The 18,682-nt window shown below is 40.5% G+C and overlaps 1 protein-coding gene across 1 annotated transcript; it reads left to right on the forward strand.

Annotated features, from left to right (window-relative positions):
* The first annotated feature begins 12,927 nt into the window (after nt 1–12,927).
* On the forward strand, nt 12,928–16,533 carry nppc (natriuretic peptide C). Its single transcript, XM_076727111.1, has 3 exons — nt 12,928–13,157; nt 14,265–14,558; nt 15,979–16,533. The coding sequence occupies exons 1-2, from the start codon at nt 13,065–13,067 to the stop codon at nt 14,535–14,537; spliced, it is 366 nt and encodes a 121-aa protein (XP_076583226.1). The 5' UTR covers nt 12,928–13,064; the 3' UTR covers nt 14,538–14,558; nt 15,979–16,533.
* The last annotated feature ends 2,149 nt before the right edge of the window (nt 16,534–18,682 follow it).

The following is an 18,682-nucleotide window of genomic DNA, read 5'->3' on the forward strand; positions in this document are numbered from 1 at the left end:
TCCATCATTTGGGAGAACTCATTGTGCTTTTATCTTTGTAAAGTGGAACCTAGAAGGCCAGGCTAACTAACCACCACACACACGTAGTGCCCTCAAACATGGGAAATAGAAACTGAAGAGGGATGAAGAAACCACCACACACTGCAGAGTACTGCAAACTAACAAAACAAAAACAAAAAACTCAGTCCCAGACCACAGGTCTCACTGCTAAACCTTTCATATCATTCTATATTCTCTGAATGTACAGCATTGAGATATCTTGTATGTGAAATATGTTAACTTTTTAACTACTTTAGCTTAGGTATTTGGTGTCTCATGATGAAATACAGACCTTTCATTGTTGAGTTCGACAGTGCTGGCTTAAAATGAACAAATGAGTGTTTTCTACTGACACTGCAAGTTTGATGCGTACCAGATCACAGATTTTATACCAACCATCACCTGTACACCATCAGCACGCATCTGACAATGTAGTCACAGCCTAGACTGAAGCTAAACTTCAGTTTCACATGGTTGGTAAGCACTTCTGTATGGTGGGTGGTAACAGCCAATTGTACAACCATCAACCAAAAGAAATTAGATCACACTGAGGCACTCTGAGTGCAGGACCTAAGGATAGTACATGTGTAGCGACAGCTTCAACATTTTCTGATTTTTAGATAGATGGGGAGGTGCATTAGGTAGTTAAAATTAGGCATTTTATGTTGGCTATAACATCTTGTGTGTTACACAGTGAGAGGCTACAGAGAATGACAGTTAGTATAGCATAACTCCAATGTTTGTCACAGTATATTCATCCTCTTGCCTGCTGCCATTGTCTTCTCATCTGCTCACCTGCGGCATCAGTAATTCAATCCCTCAGCCACACCTACCTGCCCACTCACCTGATCACACACCTGAGGCTCATAGCAATCAGTGCAGTATTTAAGCTGCCTCTGCCACATTCACTCCTTGCCAGACTCCAGCAATTACAAGTGGACTGATCTCCCATTGCCAAACCTGCCTGTTGCCATGTCTGTTCTCAAGCTGTTGCTACAGCTCAACAAACTTTTCCTCTCTTTCATTGTCCCACCTGACAGCAGCAACCTCAATCAGCCAGCACACTGGTAATTGGTCAGCTGCAACAAAATCATGTCGAAATCAGGCTGGATTTGATTCTGCTTAAGGGACGAGTCAGCGGCAACATGTGACAGATACAGAAAATGACTCTTCAGGAGTCTCAAGCTCGCTAAAATGCTTATTCTTGTATAATATTATTACAATTTCACAACAATCACACTTTATACTTATGTTTTGGCATAAGCATGTGATAATTTTAACATAAGAATTCACCTTAAATTTCCCCTAACATCTCCTTAGCTGGCTTGCAAGCCACCAACATGACTGGGTCTGGGACTCACCTGGGTTTTATGCAGTTAGCAGCTTTGTGGAACCTGTGGCTTCACTGTTGGACTTGTACAGGTGACTGCATGCAGTGATCATCATGATCATCATCACTATTCATGATGAGTGCATAACATTAACTCTTACAGCCTATTAGAGCATTACCAACAAAAACACAGTTCAACTGTCTCTGCTTACCTGCTCTTTAAATCACATGCCCTGCCTTCCATTGAGAAAAAATCAGATATCTAGAGGGAGATTTTTTTTGTTGTTGTTGTTGTCCCATTGGTCTGTCAGCTGGTGTGGTCCTTACTCTTCAGCCCCCACCAATATATGAGGATGCCGAAAGGTAACTTGTGCGTCTCTATGAAATGCTGAAGGGTGTCATAGTTGCTATTTGATGACCTGGGAGTGGGAACAGGCTAGTATTATGGCTCTTTCCTGCTTACAATGGAGAGTTGTTCTTCCTACAGGTTACATGTTTCATTATTCCTTAATTATACCCATGGATTATACTATGGATTTTCCCACAGCTGTGAGAGTGGCTTTATGGAGAGTTTTTAATATTTACTGCTCATTGAGCCACTCAACCCCGCCCCCAGTTTTGCCACACTGGCCATGGTCCTCAACTGTGATCCTAGATGACCTCACTTGCTGGTTGATGGCATGTTTGTGGTTATTAATCTATAATGGTTATAATTAATTTGGGTGGGGAAATGTGTGGTTCAGTATGTGCCAGTCAGATAAAATAACATAAATGTTTAGAACTGTCTTTGACCTCTGAATTATAATACAGAGAAAGAGGTCACACAGAGGTTACGGTGCAGTTCATTCACAGCCAGTCTATAGTATGTGACAGCAGTTTATGAGAGCGGTGCTTAACGCTGCTCGACAGCGGCCTGAGTTTGCCTTTAATGTGGCAACTCAGACTCCTTCCATTGCGCTTGGGTTACTGTCTTCTATCCTCTCTCATTTTAGGCTCAGCTGTAGAGGCGTACTGGGTGAAAAAAGATCTTTATTGAATTAGCTCCTGAATGTAAAGCTAACTGCCATCAATCTACAGACTGTTTCTCAGGTCTGAGGCCAACAGGTTTTCTCTTAATGCGTCAGGATCCCAGACTCTCCCTTGTCATTGTGCGGTGCCTTTGTGTGCAGTCATACAAAGGTAATAGAGGCATTCGTTCCGGTAAATCACACAATTAAATACAATAAACAAGATTAAACAATATTACATCTGCAAGTTCGTACAAGATCAACTCCATGCATATTAAATGAAACCTGAGGCAAAATAAGTTTATGAGCCAAATCCAGACGCCACAACAATTTGAATGTGTTGCATTCACCAACACAAACACTCTCTCCACCAAAGAACACAGAAATTACAGAATATGCAAATCACACACATGCTGTAAATATAAGGAGTCTGTATTTTATTCTGTGTTCACTTGCTCATTATAGACCTGCGTGGCCTTTGCGCAGGTCTACCTAACTTGACGTCAGAAAGCACCCACTAAATAGGAGGCACATGGGAGTTGGGAGTGAGGGTTATTTTGAAAACCCCGTCGGCAGACTGGCTTGGTTTGTCTGATTTGGCTTGGACCTCACATGGTCGCCACGCCACTTGTCAAATGTTTCATCTGGTTTGAAATTGCTCTGGTGTGCAAGTGGCTTTCACAGCTCCAAGTGGCAGCTTGACTTTTAAATGCAGGTTTCAGTGAAAGGCAAAGCCATAATGGCAGCTCATTTCCAGTCAGCCAGAACATTCTCTTACTTTCCCAAGACAGAGAATCTGCAGTCTGGCATCTGGCAATGTAGGTTATGGTGACATGCAGAAAAATCCTTCAATAATATTGGCATTTCAAAAAAAACATTGTTCTCACTGACCAATCGGGTGTCCTCTAAGATGACTGGATGGTGAATATATTCTCAGAAAGTGGGGATAACTAGAGCAACTTTGCTTATGAGCACCTTATCTGACACCCTTGAGGAAGGACAGTGCATTTCAATTAATGTCTGTCCGACCAAGGTCAAATCAGCAGCTCACATGGTGACATTTTGCATTACAGTACACAAAATGTTGAGCGGCTGCTAAGGAATGAGTGAGGACTGAATCAAGAACAACCTGATCATCACTGAATTGATATTGAGTAGTTCCTGCATAATTAAGAATCAAGGACTATAGTAGATGATCATGAGTTACTAGAGAATGAACTGGGAGGTCCTACGTTAATGAATCACTGGGTATATTCATTGGGTATATTTTAAGTTCATGCATATGTGAATTGGAATAACAATTCAAAAAAACAAGTGCAGTTTAAAAGCTTGGTGTCTTGCGAAATGATACCTCAGTGGGGATTAGCCACTGTTAAACATGAATTAACAGGAATTAAACATATAGCTTCTGTCAAATTGAGGCCTAAAACAAGCTAAAAAAAAAAAAGTGGTGCAGTGACCATCAGTTCATGCCTAATTAATATGATACTCTCAACTAGAGTTGAAATGATAAGTCAATTATTCGTGTAGCCAATCAACAAAGAAATTACTCGCCAACTATTAATCGATTTGATCATTTCAATCAATTTTTTTTGCAGAAGTTTCTCTCATTCCGGCTTCTCAAGTGTGAGGATTTCCAGCTCTTCTTTGTCAGATATGACAGATAACTGTTTCTGAGTTCAGGGCTGATGGTGTGATACAACAAGGAATTTGAGGACACCGCAGGAATCAGTATTACTGCTGCTGACACATGAAGTATGTGTGAATTGTAGTAAATGGGATAAAACATGAAGAATCACTGGTATTGTCCTTGAAGTTAATTATACAAGTGGATGAGATATTAGTAGATCAGTTTTAGGCCATATTCAGTAGACAGGAGCACTGTTGCATTGGCACTATTATCATATATGTGCAAGCTCACATTCTTGATAGATTTCTTTAGGTAACATGGGGTTATTCTACAGCCTACCATTGCATTTGGCAAAGCAGAGGACAAAATGACTGTCACTGATATCTTTTAAGACTTGTAGCTTCCTCATAGTCTTAAACCAAAAAGCAATGTTGTGGCATCTGATAAGCTGTCCATGATCTGTGACTCAAACCGACCTTCCTGAAACACGTTACGTTATCTCTGAAGCAACAAGCCCCCACCAGCACAGTGCTAATTTCAGTCTGAACATCCAACTACATAATTTCAGGTCTAATTTCTATTTTTACATCAGTTCATCTTTTGATACCCGATTTTTTTTATATACTATATAAAAACTGATACATTTGTCCCATCCAGGAGTCGTTGCTTGTTGACTGGTTTTAAGCAGCTGCTTGGTTGACCCATCAGCAAGATGCCCTAAAACCCTTTACCAAGCCTTTGAATTTCCTTTGTGGTCGTCCTGACACACATTCCTCGTTGTTTTTCAAGTAGAGCTAAGTAGTGACCTCACGTGAAGTGTCTGCAGCTGTGGATTTGTACTTCAGCTGATGTTGGGTTACATCACTCCCTGAAAGCAGTTTGTCCTCAGACGTTACGACAAGAGTGACTTAAAATATTTCGTCTCACAGAAGAAGTCTTTTTCAGTCGTAGGTCAAATAATTGTGTAATTCACACGTCTGTGTGTTGGCTGCCTCGAGGCTGTCTCCTTTAATGACATTATGCTGTGTGGAAATGTGTCAGTGATGCTTAAGAAGTGAATAAACCCACATGTGCATCACAAAATTTTGGGGCTCCTCTACCTCTCTCTATCTTTGTTTTAGATCTTTCTGTCAGTACTCAACAATGGTTAAAATTAACAGCATTTCAGTCACAGCGATGGTGAACTGTTTAACAGAGTCCTGCATAATAGTCTATGAGTATACATGTATGTACCCTGCTCTACACCACTGATTATAGGATTGTGTTTCAGTGGAATGGTGTGCAATTGAGTATAAGAGCACATGTGATTCTGTTGAGCACGGATAAAATGGCCGTTAATACTTGCAAAACCATGAATGACATATTTTACATCCTCGTGACTCACTGTGAGTTTTAAAAGCAATTACTCATAAATTAGATATTGGGGAAATACTGTTCTCAAATAAAAAAATAATTAGGGAAACAGTGTGTTACAGTGTTTTCGTGCAGTGACATTTGTCTTACGCGAGGACACTTCATTTACAGTCAAGCAAATTATTTGGAACCTTGATCTGAGATTATATATCTGCGATGAAATGTCCATGTTTCCATGTGGTTTTGTCACAGCTTGTGCCACCCAAACCCCAAACACGCGCTTTTCCACATGGCTTGAAAAACACAAGTGACACACCAGTGTTAGAGTGGCTTAGAAAAACATTTCTGCCGCCAAGTATGTGCGCCAGTACTGTGAACACTGGAGTAAATGCTCTTAAAACAGTCTGGATATTATTCACTTTTATGATTTTAATAGTTATGATAACATTGGCAGTGACATCAATAATAATGGGCTCGATTTTTTTTTTTTTAATCTGAATAATTATTATGATGATTCAAGCTATTTTTTTTAAAAAATGATGCCATGAGGAGAAACATGCTGTCACACTGATATCATTGGCCCAGTATTTGCGGATGTTAGCAATTTGTGCATGTGCAGTTACAGTCATTTCAACTGCTAAACACAAACCCAGTAAAATAAAAGCCAGACAGCATCTCTTGTGGTCCAGAAAACAAAATATCTGTGCAAGAATAGCTTTTGACCTAAGAGCGTCTTTCAGATGTTCTTTCCTCATGCCTCCAGATTGGAATGTTTTTCAGACTGAGGCAATATGCCATGAGAGCAAAAAATTACACACAGGAAACAATCTGTGGATTATTTTGAGCGTAAGAGTTAAATATATGAACAGTAGGCTAAACAGTCAGCAGTGTCATGCCATTGAAAGTAGTGCAGCATTTCCTAAATTAAAATCTTCTCACAGAGCAGGCATTGCTGTTCACTTCGCCTTTTTGGGCATCTTCACGGGTTTTTAAAACGCATCACTATGGCTGTTTGATGGTGAATCTCACAGACAATTTGAAGTGCTTGTAGATGACTGAACTTTTTCCGCTTTTTAGTCATCTCGACGTCTGCTCAAAAATCATGAGTATATTTTGGTTATGGAATTACAATAAAGTAAAAACACAAGTGCATGCTTTGAAACAGGCAATAAAACTCTATTGTTCATATGACTATATTCCACTTGTGGCTTCTTTTTCCTTTGTATTGGCTTCATGCATGACCAACACTGAACAATATTTCGGAGGAAAATTCATCTGTCAAGCTGTCACACCTGCATAACTGTGTTTGTGACATAACTGACTGGTATTCTTCAGATCCATAAAACCACATAAGTGGTATTGTGGTTTCAGGGATTCCTCTGTTATATGAATTGCAGTTGTTCCCAAAGTAGGATCCAACGATCTCCAGGCATCCTTATTTGTCTGTTGGGGATCCCTGGCAATCACATTTGTGGTGTGATAGTGACTTTTATTAGTGCCTCTTGCAGTTTATTATCCTGGTTGAGAAAAACTTCAGTGATTTTTGACCAAAGAACAAGTAAATTAACATGTTGTAACGACAAAAAATGTTGGCACCATACAGCCAGCTGTTTAAAAGGCTTACCCAACACAAAGCACCAGCTTAGCAAAAAATAATGCAACCACTAATACAGAGTCAGTAGTTGAGGGGAAGACGAACCGCTTCACTGCAGAGAAGGCAGTGGCATCAGAGTCTGAGGCCAGCCAGAAAGAGGGGTGGGTTGGGATGTATGATGTATCATAACCTAAATCAGACAACAGATACAAAACTGAAAGAGAACAATTGAGAAAAATGCATTAAGTTTGGAGCACAAATAGTGCATATATTAAACACACATTTTATATTATTTACAAATGTAAACAAGGTAACGTGAAGTGCAAAACTCTGAATATTTCTGCAAAATAAACTTCATATTTGTATATTTGTAAATTCACCAACTCACACTGTTGTATCACAGGAGTCTATATGTCAGCTGCTCTCTTGACTGGCTACAGGAAAATGACAGGTGTTTTCTCCTCTTTCCAAAGGAAAAACAGTGCAAAAGAGATTTGTGTGTATTAAGCACAGCACTTTGTACACATCACTTTCCAGGCTAAAATAATGCAAAAAAAAGTATGGTTTGAATCTGAATGATACTGACATGCAAAAATCCTGATCGGCAGATGAAGATCTCTGCTCACACCTCCAGTTTTGTACCTGAGAAATCCAGTCAGTCCCAGTTTTTTCACTTTGTGAAACCTCATCTGTATTTTTAGGTCATGTAATACATGTGTAAATACTAATATATGCACATTTTTTTCCCAATAGCAAAGAAAATGTAAGATTTCTTAGTTCATCAAACCTCGAAGTTTGCCTTGAAGTAATGCAACAAAACATCAGATCAAGAAGTGAAAACCACCTCCAGAAAAAATGGTAATTCTTGACCCTATTATGTGTGTACATACACAAGTCTTATGTATCCGTCCATTGAAGGCAGGCCTGTTGCTGGCACATGCGAAAGCCTTCAGAGCACTTGTGCAAAAAGCATTAAAATTCCCCACACAATAAAACCGTTATTTATAGGACCGTAACAGCCTTGTAGTTTGTCTTACACAAACCCCAGAGGAGGAACCAAGACACTCAATCCTCCCATAGACACTCACTGCAAAGGCTACTGCAACACATGGCCCCTCCGCTGGTTTGTATAGCCTCCTGAAGCAAACCAGTCAAACTTTTCTCAGCCACATGAAAGCTGAAACATTTATTGAAAATTAAGCGGATAAGAATTTGCGGCAGAGGCAGAGCGAGAAAAGGGGGAGAACAAAAGGACAGAGCAAAATAGGTGCTCTCAGTAACCCGCGTGATGTCATCGGGAAAAGTGTGTAACATTGTTAAACTATACAAAAAAAGACAAACTTGTGACACAACACTTGCGGCATTAAGGAAGAATGTGTCACTCACTTGTTAAAATTCAAAATAAAGGAATTCGCAGTCAGAGAAAAATGTTCTGCATAAAACCAGAGAAGTCGTCATGGACACAAGGTCAGCAGAGTTCAGCAGCTCCGCACTGTTGTTGTTGTGAAAGTGAAGCTGACTGCGGATTAGTTATGATATGAAGCGGCATCCTCTGCTCCAGGTACCTCGGTGGATGAGTGGGACTTTCCAGCTGCAACTGCTGAAACGGTTCATAGAAAGAACTCAATGAGACTTCCTTTCGTCTTAAGCACGGGAAATAAAAGCATCTCTCCTGATGATAGCTGGCGTTGCGGCACCACACTGCCAGAAAAAGCTGCAATCGAGCATGGAGACTTGTCACTGTTGGACAAAATCTTGATGACAGGGCAAGCAGGTCTGGAAACTTGCACTTGAACATATTAGAATTTTTCACGGGCCTTTTGCGTCCAACTTTTCCAGCTCGCCACAAGCATACAGCACGAGCATCAGTAAGCATATTAAATATACAGGGGTAAACTGTAGCAGCATATCGTAGCGTAAAAGCGGAGCAGGCTTCCAAGAGCAGGTTCTGCAAATGGCTAAAGGCAAGCTTCAGATAAATCGTGCTCCAAAATGTTTCATGGAATGTACAGTAATTATGTGTCTGTGACAACAAACGGGTGAGTGAGTCAAAGTAGGGCCATTGCGGTGTTACACCAAAGTGAGTGTGCCACGGAAGTAAGGATATATGACTCATGTCAGAGAGCTGCATGTTGTTGGTGATTGAGGAAACAGTTGTCTTTTAATAACTTTTCAGATGTTTTTTTTCTCATTAAGCAAATGTGCGGCCAGCACATGTTGATTTTAGTTTAATTTAGTTTAGCGCAGACAACAGTCACACTCATACCTCATCAACACGGAGAAGACACTGAAAAACAGATCACATCACTTGTTTCATGCCTATCTTCAAAACGGCCATTGGCAGATAAGAATAGCCACAAAGATCTCGATGGCAGCTGCTGCTTAGATCACAAAGTACAATAGCCTCTAGCTAAGAGTCCAGGTCAGTTGGGAAATTTGGGCAAAGAATGACTGAAAATGTCCATCACTGACTGTCAAAAGTATGCTTGAGGAAGGCAAAGCCCTCTGATACTCCGCTGCTGGAGCTGCCTAAAGGTAGAAAACTGCTCACACCAAGCAGGGTAATGTGTGAAAACTGTGCCTCTGTGAAAAGAGGACAAAGCTTAGGGTTTGCATGCTCCGTAAACATTCACTGAATTAATAAATTCACCTCTAATCTGCTGTTTGACGCGAACTCTTTTGTCCTTACAGACCCAGTTCGTGAACTAACACATAAATGCAGTTTTTGAATCATGGCACAATCATTTACAGTATAACTGTAATGTTTTCATATCACTAAATATCTGGTTTGGTCCACACTGTTACTGATTGATAAAGCACAATAGCGCTTCCCGGTTCACGAGAGGTTTTGAGTCTGTTGTTGCAGTGTCTGGTTGCTCTTTCCTGGGAAAATTCTTCCTAGCAATTCTTCTGTTTATTCCTGGGCATACAGGAATGAATGGAAGATGAACTGGATACTTGGTATGAGCAGTGATTATCACCGTGTCTGAATGGAAGAAGCAGACGAAAAGAGTGCCAACCACTAAAACTCAAACTTAATCAAAGATTTCCAAGGAAGATGCCACACTGGTGCAGTGCAGAAACACAAGTGCTACAAGCCGATGATGGCGTGAGAGCAAAAAGTTATGAAGAAAATATGACATATGGGTGTGAGAGAGACAAAAAGACGTGATTTGACCCATACCAAGAAAATGCACTTTTGCAGATAGATAGATTTGCCCTTACAATCAAGACTGAGGAGTGTTTTAGGGCCCGTCTGGGAATAGCAGCTCTTACAGTACAGGTGGTTAAAAGACAGGATGTAGTCTTTGTTTTGAATGTGTGTTTGTGTGTGTGTGTCGAGTTGAGAGCAATATGTTTGTGATGAGCCTGTTATTACAGTAAATATCGGGTATTGGCACGCCATCTTCAGCCAGAGGTTCTGTTCTGAGAATCACTGCAGCAAAAAAAGACTAAAACTTGCCATAATTTTTTTATTTTACTAAACTCTGAAATTAATTTTTCAGTTTCAATACCAAGTGTTGCTTTAGATACTTCCATGCATTCATCAGAGTGAGGTTGTGGGATGATACACTCAATATTTGAAGGTTTTTGCTCACAGGCAGCTTTGTTGCACACAGTAAGTGACTATTGTCCATATCAGTCAAACCCTGCTGTGAAAGCAGAGAGAGAGAGTAGTGTATGTCGTGAAGGCTGACAGATATGATGGCTGACACTGCGGCTGTCAATCATCCAAATATCTCCTTTGCAATTCAGTACTAATCCAACACACTTTTCAGATGCAAGTTTGAAGGCTGGTAGAACTCCAATAGTAAGAAAAACATGATGCGTCAAACAGACAAAAAAGGGATTTCTTTGCTTTCTTTCATCACATTTTATTTGCCTGATCTGCTGTGAATGCTGACTTCTTTTTGCAGGATGATATCGATCCAGTAAACATGTGACTGTAAGGTGTATTCACTTTTCGGCACAGCAAATACTGCCACTCTGTGTTCCAAAACAGACGGTGCTGCCTGAGATTCAGCTCTCCTCTACAGGGCCAAGGCCTCTCCAGAAACACTCCACACTGCAAAAAATGTCACTTTTTTTTTTTTTACCAACTTTCTATTTCACCTTAAATCCACTTTTTTTTTTTCTTTTTTTTTCTTTGAACCAGTGAAACAACCTGTCTGTGGACTTAAGTCAGTTCAGCTTACTTCAATATTAGGTCATTCCCTTGACACAGATCATGTAATGTGCCAAGTGTAACTTACTTTAACATGAGGCACTGAGGCATTTAGAATGAGTTCCTGCATCATTTTGGGGGGCTACTTTAAAATAGAGTAAAATAAAAAAAAATAATTTGACATCCATGAGTGATGCTTTAAACATTGCAAATAAGTTTAATTCAATCCACTCAAGTACTTCTGCATCAGGAAATGGCTCTTTAAGGTTGATTCTTTGTGGCTCTGCTGTGGTAAAACCATCTCTGGTTATAAATTAAATTGTTCCATCACTATACTTCTTTGGTGCTACTTTTTTTCCCTGAAAATGTTCCATGTAACCCTAAATGAAGGACTCTTTCTGATGTCATGAAAAAGATTCCTTAAAGCACACTGTAAAGTAAGGGGGGGTCTTCAGCCTTTTGCAACATAGAATCTTTTTCAAAGACTTCATGTAGCACTAAGAGAATTTAAGAAAGATTTATAGACCACCGGGCTTTAAAAGGTTCTGTTCTGGACCTTTATTGTGCAGTAAAGACACCAAGAAATGATCTAAAGCTACAATATACAATATATATGACAAATAAGTTTTAAGAATAATACAGGAATATATATTCTGGATTGACATTGCAATAGTGACTGTTGTTCATATAGGTCAGTGTCTATGAAACTGAGAGTTAATGAAGCTCCTTTTGGAGTGTGGGCAGGTGGCTGCCTGGAAAGAAACACACACACACATCTATGGCGACCTCAACACTCATCATGTGGGCTGCGCCTCCAAGTAACCTCAGCATGTGTCTGCTTGGTTCTGCGATGCGACAAGTCTGAATGAAACCCACACCGTAAAATATCTCCAAGATCCACAAAACAAAGCCACAACTCACATGTGAACTAATGATGTATGAGTTTTTGCGCACAATGTAATTCCCATCCAGACACAATAACAGCTCTTTTATAATAAGACTGCCTGCTTCATGTGAATCAGAATCCGTCAGATCCATTTAACTTTGAGTGGTGGTGGATGTCATCGCTCTGCGTAAGGTCAGTTTTCCAGTAACCTCTTTACACACATGCTTTGATCTAATGAGTTACACTCATGAGTTACACTCATTAGATCAAGTTCATCCCTGTTTCTTCGCAGAGATAATGTCGATGTCTCAGATTTAACCTCTACCTTTTCTTTAAAAGAAATGAATTGTGAAGCTGCACGGACGCATATCCACTTCTAGGGTCCTTTCTCTTGTTTAAAGTGCGTTCAAGAAAGTGTTTATTGAGAAAATGACATTTGATCGTAGACAATTCCTGGAACTTCTCTGAAAACAAGTTCAATCCTCCAATTCCAGTGGCAGAATTTGAATTTTCACTTCTTCGGTGAAAAAAAAAAATGTCATTCACACTCACAGTATAATATATGACTTGTTAAGATGTTTCGCAGGGCAGGCGGCTGGCACCTTTGAGGTCATTTCTCTGCCAAAGTCGCTCTTCAGCTTTTAACGCGCAGCCTTTGAAACCACCTTCGATTACAGCTGCTGCATCTCAGCCAAAGGTCTAAAAGTTAAAAAACTGAGCATTTTTGATAGCTCGTCGGCTATCTCATTTCCTCCAAAGCCCCAATTACCGGAGCTTGTATCATTTAATTAATCCCTGGCATGACGTGCTCAGAGGCAGGTAGAGAAAACAGGGGAGTTGGCGCGGAAGGAGGACCATTACGCAGGTTGGCATGACATCACCATGGGCAGGCTATAAAGCGCTGAGGACAAATACACAGAGTTAGAGGAGCACTTGAGGAGCTTTGGAGTAAAGGACGGACTGAAGCCTCTTATGTTTAACAGCTGATTGGCTACTGCTTCCGTCCCTCTTTCTGAACTTCAGCGCAGAGGAATCCCTTAAAGAATACAGACTTGTCAAGATGAACTTGTCGTACTTGGTAGCTTGTGGACTCATGGTCACCCTGCTTTCAGTAAGGATGGGTGCAAAACCTTTATCTCAAGCGCAGCAGAAGGTAAGAAGAAGTCTCTTATATCCTTATGTCTCAGTATTAAAGCACTTTGCTTGCTTCGCACTATTAACTGTTGGAAGCTGAATGTTGCCTCAGGAGTGAACAGCTGTTCTGTGGTCCGGGCGCTCAAGACTGTTGTTTTACGCATCAGATTTCGTCATTTCAGTCATGCTTAACAATTCAGCGAGGGCATTTTTTTCCCCACACTGAATCTCAAACATCCAACATGTTTTATTAAGTGACGGTGTTTTATATTAATGATGTTTAACTGCTGAAGACATCATAACTATCGTATTTTCCCCAGCATTTGTCAGTTTTAGCATTTAAGCGCTCTATGAGGTCATTTGACAAGCGCTCCAAAGAAAAGGGGAATCCAAAGCCTTTAGGAGGAGCCATTAGAATTAAAAACGTTTATTAAAAAATATAAGAAACGACTTTACACTATTAAGATATTCAGGGTCAATTTCCAATTAATATTTTCCGATTGTTTGCTAAAGTGAAACTACAACAAACTAAACCGTTTTTGTGCGTAAAATCACCATTACGCATAGAAGACGTCTGTAGAATCAACGGAATAACACCGAGACTTCAGATTTAAAAATTTCGCACAAATAGGTAGTTATTGGCTTCGATGGCCAGAATTTAGGATAGCTGCAAGTTGATGCCACAGTATGCGTTCAGACTAGAGGGGCGGACTACAGGCACCTGTTTTATACTGAAGTCATCACGAAGAGTGAACTGTCACATAGCGAAAATGAAAATACAGAACCCTCACTGGAAATTAAGCGTCCCCTTTGAGGTTTGGATCGAATAACTGCAGCATCTTATGATCTATTCGACCGTTGTTTTTTGATCAGACAGGATCACTGTCCGGCTCAGTTAATCCTAATGCGCCGTGCCACAAGAATGATTACATTTTCCTCCTTGGCCAGTGCGCATGAGCTTCGGTTTGCGCCAAGTTGAGGTTTCCCCCAAGTATCACTGCAAACGGATGCCCTGCTCAAAGACGCACCAAGCATGCCTTTAATTTCTTTTTAAAGCATGTTTCTTTGCACAACGTGTTTGCCCAAAAGAGACATCGTTTATTTAGTTTTTCAATCTGTGTTCCAGTCTCTTAGAAGTTTGCTGGGCGAGGAGCTGGCGGAGTTTCTGGAGTCGGAGGAGAGGGAGAGGCGGCTAGACGCTGTGCGCTCTCGGATACGGTTACTGCGAGATTTACGCATGGACACCCGGGCCAGAGGGATGTGGGCTCGTCTCCTTAACGACCAACCCGCACCCAGGAGACACAAATCCGGAAACAAGAAAGGTGGATCGACGTCGCGGAGTGGCTGCTTCGGACACAAGATGGACAGGATAGGGACCATCAGCGGCATGGGTTGCTAGGGTTGGACCAGGGCTGATATGGTGAGTTTTCTTCAACGTCACAGTCCCGCTTCACACTTACGTTCACTGTAACCTAATCTACTGCCGTGTGTAAACAGAAGCAGGAGGACAACAAGGAAGAATGGATGATGGAGATGAGGGAAAGAGGCAAGAAGGAGGAGAAAAAACAATGAATAGAGCAAAGAGTGTAGTTTATGGAAGGATACTGCCAAAGAATGGAGGGACAGTAGTATGAAAGAATAGATGACATGAAGAAAGAAAGAGGGAAACGCAGGAGAAGGAAGAGGAATGTGTCATAGAATAATGTGTTAAAGAAGAAGAGGATGAAAGCAAGCTAAACAGTTTCATCAAGGGTCCTTAATGGGTCCTGTGTATAGCTGCAGAAAGGACAGGTGTGAAAAGGGGAGGAAGGAGGGAAGGAAGGAAGGAAGGAAGGGTGGGACAGAGGGAAAGAAAAAGTGAGAGAGTAAGAAAGACAGAACAAAGAAAAGATGTTCAGGTCAGATTATTGCTGTTCTTGGTGGTCATCTCAGGACAGTGTGCACATTGCATCCGCAGTTTGGCCAGTTAAGAATAAAATCAAATCTTAGAGGCAGTAATATCAGAAGGTGGAGAGATATGACCATGCATGGTTGTACTAACTCGGGGTCAGAGGTCAGCTTGATGTAAGAAATCATATTCAGCTCATTGTCCTCAGCTGCCATATATCATCAAACCTCGACATATAGTCTAACAGTGTTCCCCCCTCCTGCAGGAACGGCCTGTAGACAGCAGGAAAGCCCACTTAAACTGATGCAGACAGATGTATGGGAAACACTCTCTTATTCAAGCACATCACCATGAATGATTCCATGTGCTTCATCTAGAAACAAGTAGCATATATATCAAGTTTAACAAGAAAAGAAGGATGTGGAGGGATGGAGGAGGGAAGAGGGGATGCAGACAGGCTAATGCACACACATTATAAAAACGCAGCACCCTGCGGTGGCCAGGGTCTTTCTGGGAAACTCGGGCTCTTTACACAAGTCATCACAACAAAAAACAACAAATGGGCTGTGGTGGCGCATAAAGTAATGAGGAAGCTAGGTGACGCACAATTAGTCCTGAGGCTTGAGGCCTTTTTGTGGTTGTGGCAAACTGTGAAAACCTGATGGGGGAGTGTGATTTTGTGACTAACGTGAGTAATGTGGATGTTTTTCATCAGCTGACATCCGTCTTTCCCTTTCAAGGGCTGCAGTGTGTCATAAAGACTGTGTTAGACGCATGTTCTTTAGGATGAAATTTGGCAATTCACAGAATGATGGGGGCTGTAGGGTAAAAATGATCAATACGCATTAGATTAAAAAAAAGCTAAATTACCGAATAAATGAACTTGGGTGAAGTGAGTTGTCTGTGAGTGCTCAGTCTAACCTTACCTCTCCCGTTTCCTCTCTTTCTCTAGATCTTTGGGCGATGGGTTTGGATAACGAAGGTTCAGTTTGTTCTCACCTGAGGGGAAAACAAAAGGGAAAATGCACCAAGTGACGGATTTTCGGTACGAAAGTCACCATGACCAGCATAAACAAAGACTGAGATGACAATGCTACAAGACCTTCCTATATATATATATACATATACATATATATATATAGGCAGGTATATATACATATGTGTATACTATACAAATGGTCAGCAGATACAAACACACAAGATGGCGGACAATGGTGTAAAAACTACAAACCGCAAAGCTGTATATTGTTGCTGCTGCTGCTGCTGCTGCTGCTGCTGTACATTCATGTACTTCATCTTCTCCTGCATAAATGTATTTATGTTTAAAAAAAAACTATTTATATGTTTATAAAAAAAAAAGAGATATTTATAAATATGAGTTTTATTTATGTAACATTTTGAAAATGGATGCAAACTGCAGGTCAATTCTGTTTGTAACTTTTTTCTTTTGTCTCAAATAGTTGTAAATGTTTTCAAAAATGATAAAAAGAACATTCCATGTGCACTTACATGAATCCTCTCAGGGTTTTATGTGATGTTATATGGTCATTAAGGAACATTTTCGGGTGAAAAAGTGGTATATCAGCCTGTCAGGAGCTGAGAAAACGGCTGCCTTTTTGTCAGCTTGACCACCGTTAATTTCCATGCAGTTCAGAAATTTAAAAGGTTTCATCAGCAGGGTGTAGCAAAACTTTCTACACCAGTTCGGTGCATGTAACAGTAAAATCACCAACCTGAGGAGTAGCGTCTACTAGATGTAGGTAAATACAGAGAAACATTATGGAAACAAAGCATTGCACCATTACATTTTATATTCACACTGTGACTGAGAGTAAGTGAGCAGAATAAAGTTAATAGCATGTTAATCACTAATTGTACAGAAGTAAGAGGGGCCAAAGCCAAAAGCAAAAAAGCAGAGGTGTTCATGATGCCCCTGTAATCCAGAGTATTAGCATCCAGTGAAATATGAAGAAAAGACATGGTGCTGGTGGATTTAGGGGGCAGAGGAAATGAAGAGGTTCCTGAAGCAGTAAGATTTCAGGTTTTGTTGCAGTAACTCTTAGAACCTGGAACCAAGTCAAGCTTTTTCTTTCACGGCTTTAATGGTGAAGGTTAATATCTATATTTATATGGCACAGATCTAAAAGCCGAGAGTTTCCAAAGTGAGAGGCATAAAAAGAAAACAATAAAGTGTCCAAGAAAGGACAGAAATATGTGAGGTATTCATCAAAAAGCAAACAAACAACCCCAGAATGCAAGATGGAAATATATAAAAGCGAGTCTATAAAAGTGTGTTTATGAGGAAAACATAATAATGAATTAGCGAGCTGAAGTTTCTGAGAAAGGTTGTTCCATCGTCTTGCCTTATAATCACCCATAACGGGGTTGAGCGTCAGAGAGGCTGTGGAGGAGGATCTGTATGCTCTGATCATTCTACCTGGGAAAAGGGTCAAACCTTGGTATTGAATGTGTTTTACAAAGCTGTTCTTCGTGATGACTCACTGTGTTCATCTGTAGACCTAAAAATTTGAATTAGTATAACCCAAGTCAGGGTTACAAGGTCTACCATGTGGTAAACTCACAAGTCCAAATAATTTCATATGCCTAAACATGATTATTGACAGAGTGCAAAGAAGTGCTCGACCAAGTGCTTTAACGCTGATCACTTACATTAATATACTCTCACACTAGAGGGCAGCATAGAGACAAGGGATACAACAAAGACACCTGTTGCGCAGGGGCACACACACGCACACACACTTTGGGTTTTCATCGCTTTTGGGGACATTACATAGACGTGCTTAACCCTAACCTTAACCTCAGCCTTCAACCTAAAATTTAATGATTTGCACTATGGGAACCTGCATTTTGTCCCCAAAAGTAGGGCAAGTGAGTAATACATACGCACAGACACATGCACACAGACACACACACACACACACACACACACACACACACACACACAAATACACACATTAGAGCAGTGAGATTTTATAAACAAGATTTTATTCATGAAAATGCAGTTAATCATGAAAGACATGTCCCTGTCTTGTCAAGGGGTCACTGACTGGTAGCAAATGAATGTCAGGGGTTCAAATAAGCATACAAACATAAACACACATCCACAAATGATGAGGTATTCATTGACAAGAGCATAAATAATACTGTTGTTCAGTCCAGACTGATCACAAACTGTGACACACACACATGGTTGATGTCCAAATTGCAGGAATACCGGTTACAAAAACCTGAGAAAGGAAAGGAAGCAGCGCGCATTGTATGAAATATGCATTATACAGATTTCTTGTGGTTATTTTTGGCATATGAACACTCATAGTAAGGTGAAAGGTAGAGTGTGTTATTATATATCCTTGGTTTCCTTTAAAACTCAAAGAACGTCAGATATTCCTTCTTGAAAAAATAGCCCAGTATCTAAGTCTAGGAAAGTGTTTCTGTTAATTTGTCCACCCCACGTGCCAGCTATATATGATGACAAGCTGGCCCTGTTGAGAATTTGTAGAAATACTGCAGTCAATGACTCATAACAGCAAACATGGTTTTTAGTATTTAACTCCATTAGCAATGATGCAAACACTGGCAAAAATATTGACATTTTAAGAAACACGACCAAAGATTTACCACTGTATGCTTTTACC

The sequence above is a fragment of the Chaetodon auriga genome, chromosome 3 (assembly GCF_051107435.1).
Source record: "Chaetodon auriga isolate fChaAug3 chromosome 3, fChaAug3.hap1, whole genome shotgun sequence".
In the NCBI taxonomy this organism is placed as follows: domain Eukaryota; kingdom Metazoa; phylum Chordata; class Actinopteri; order Chaetodontiformes; family Chaetodontidae; genus Chaetodon; species Chaetodon auriga.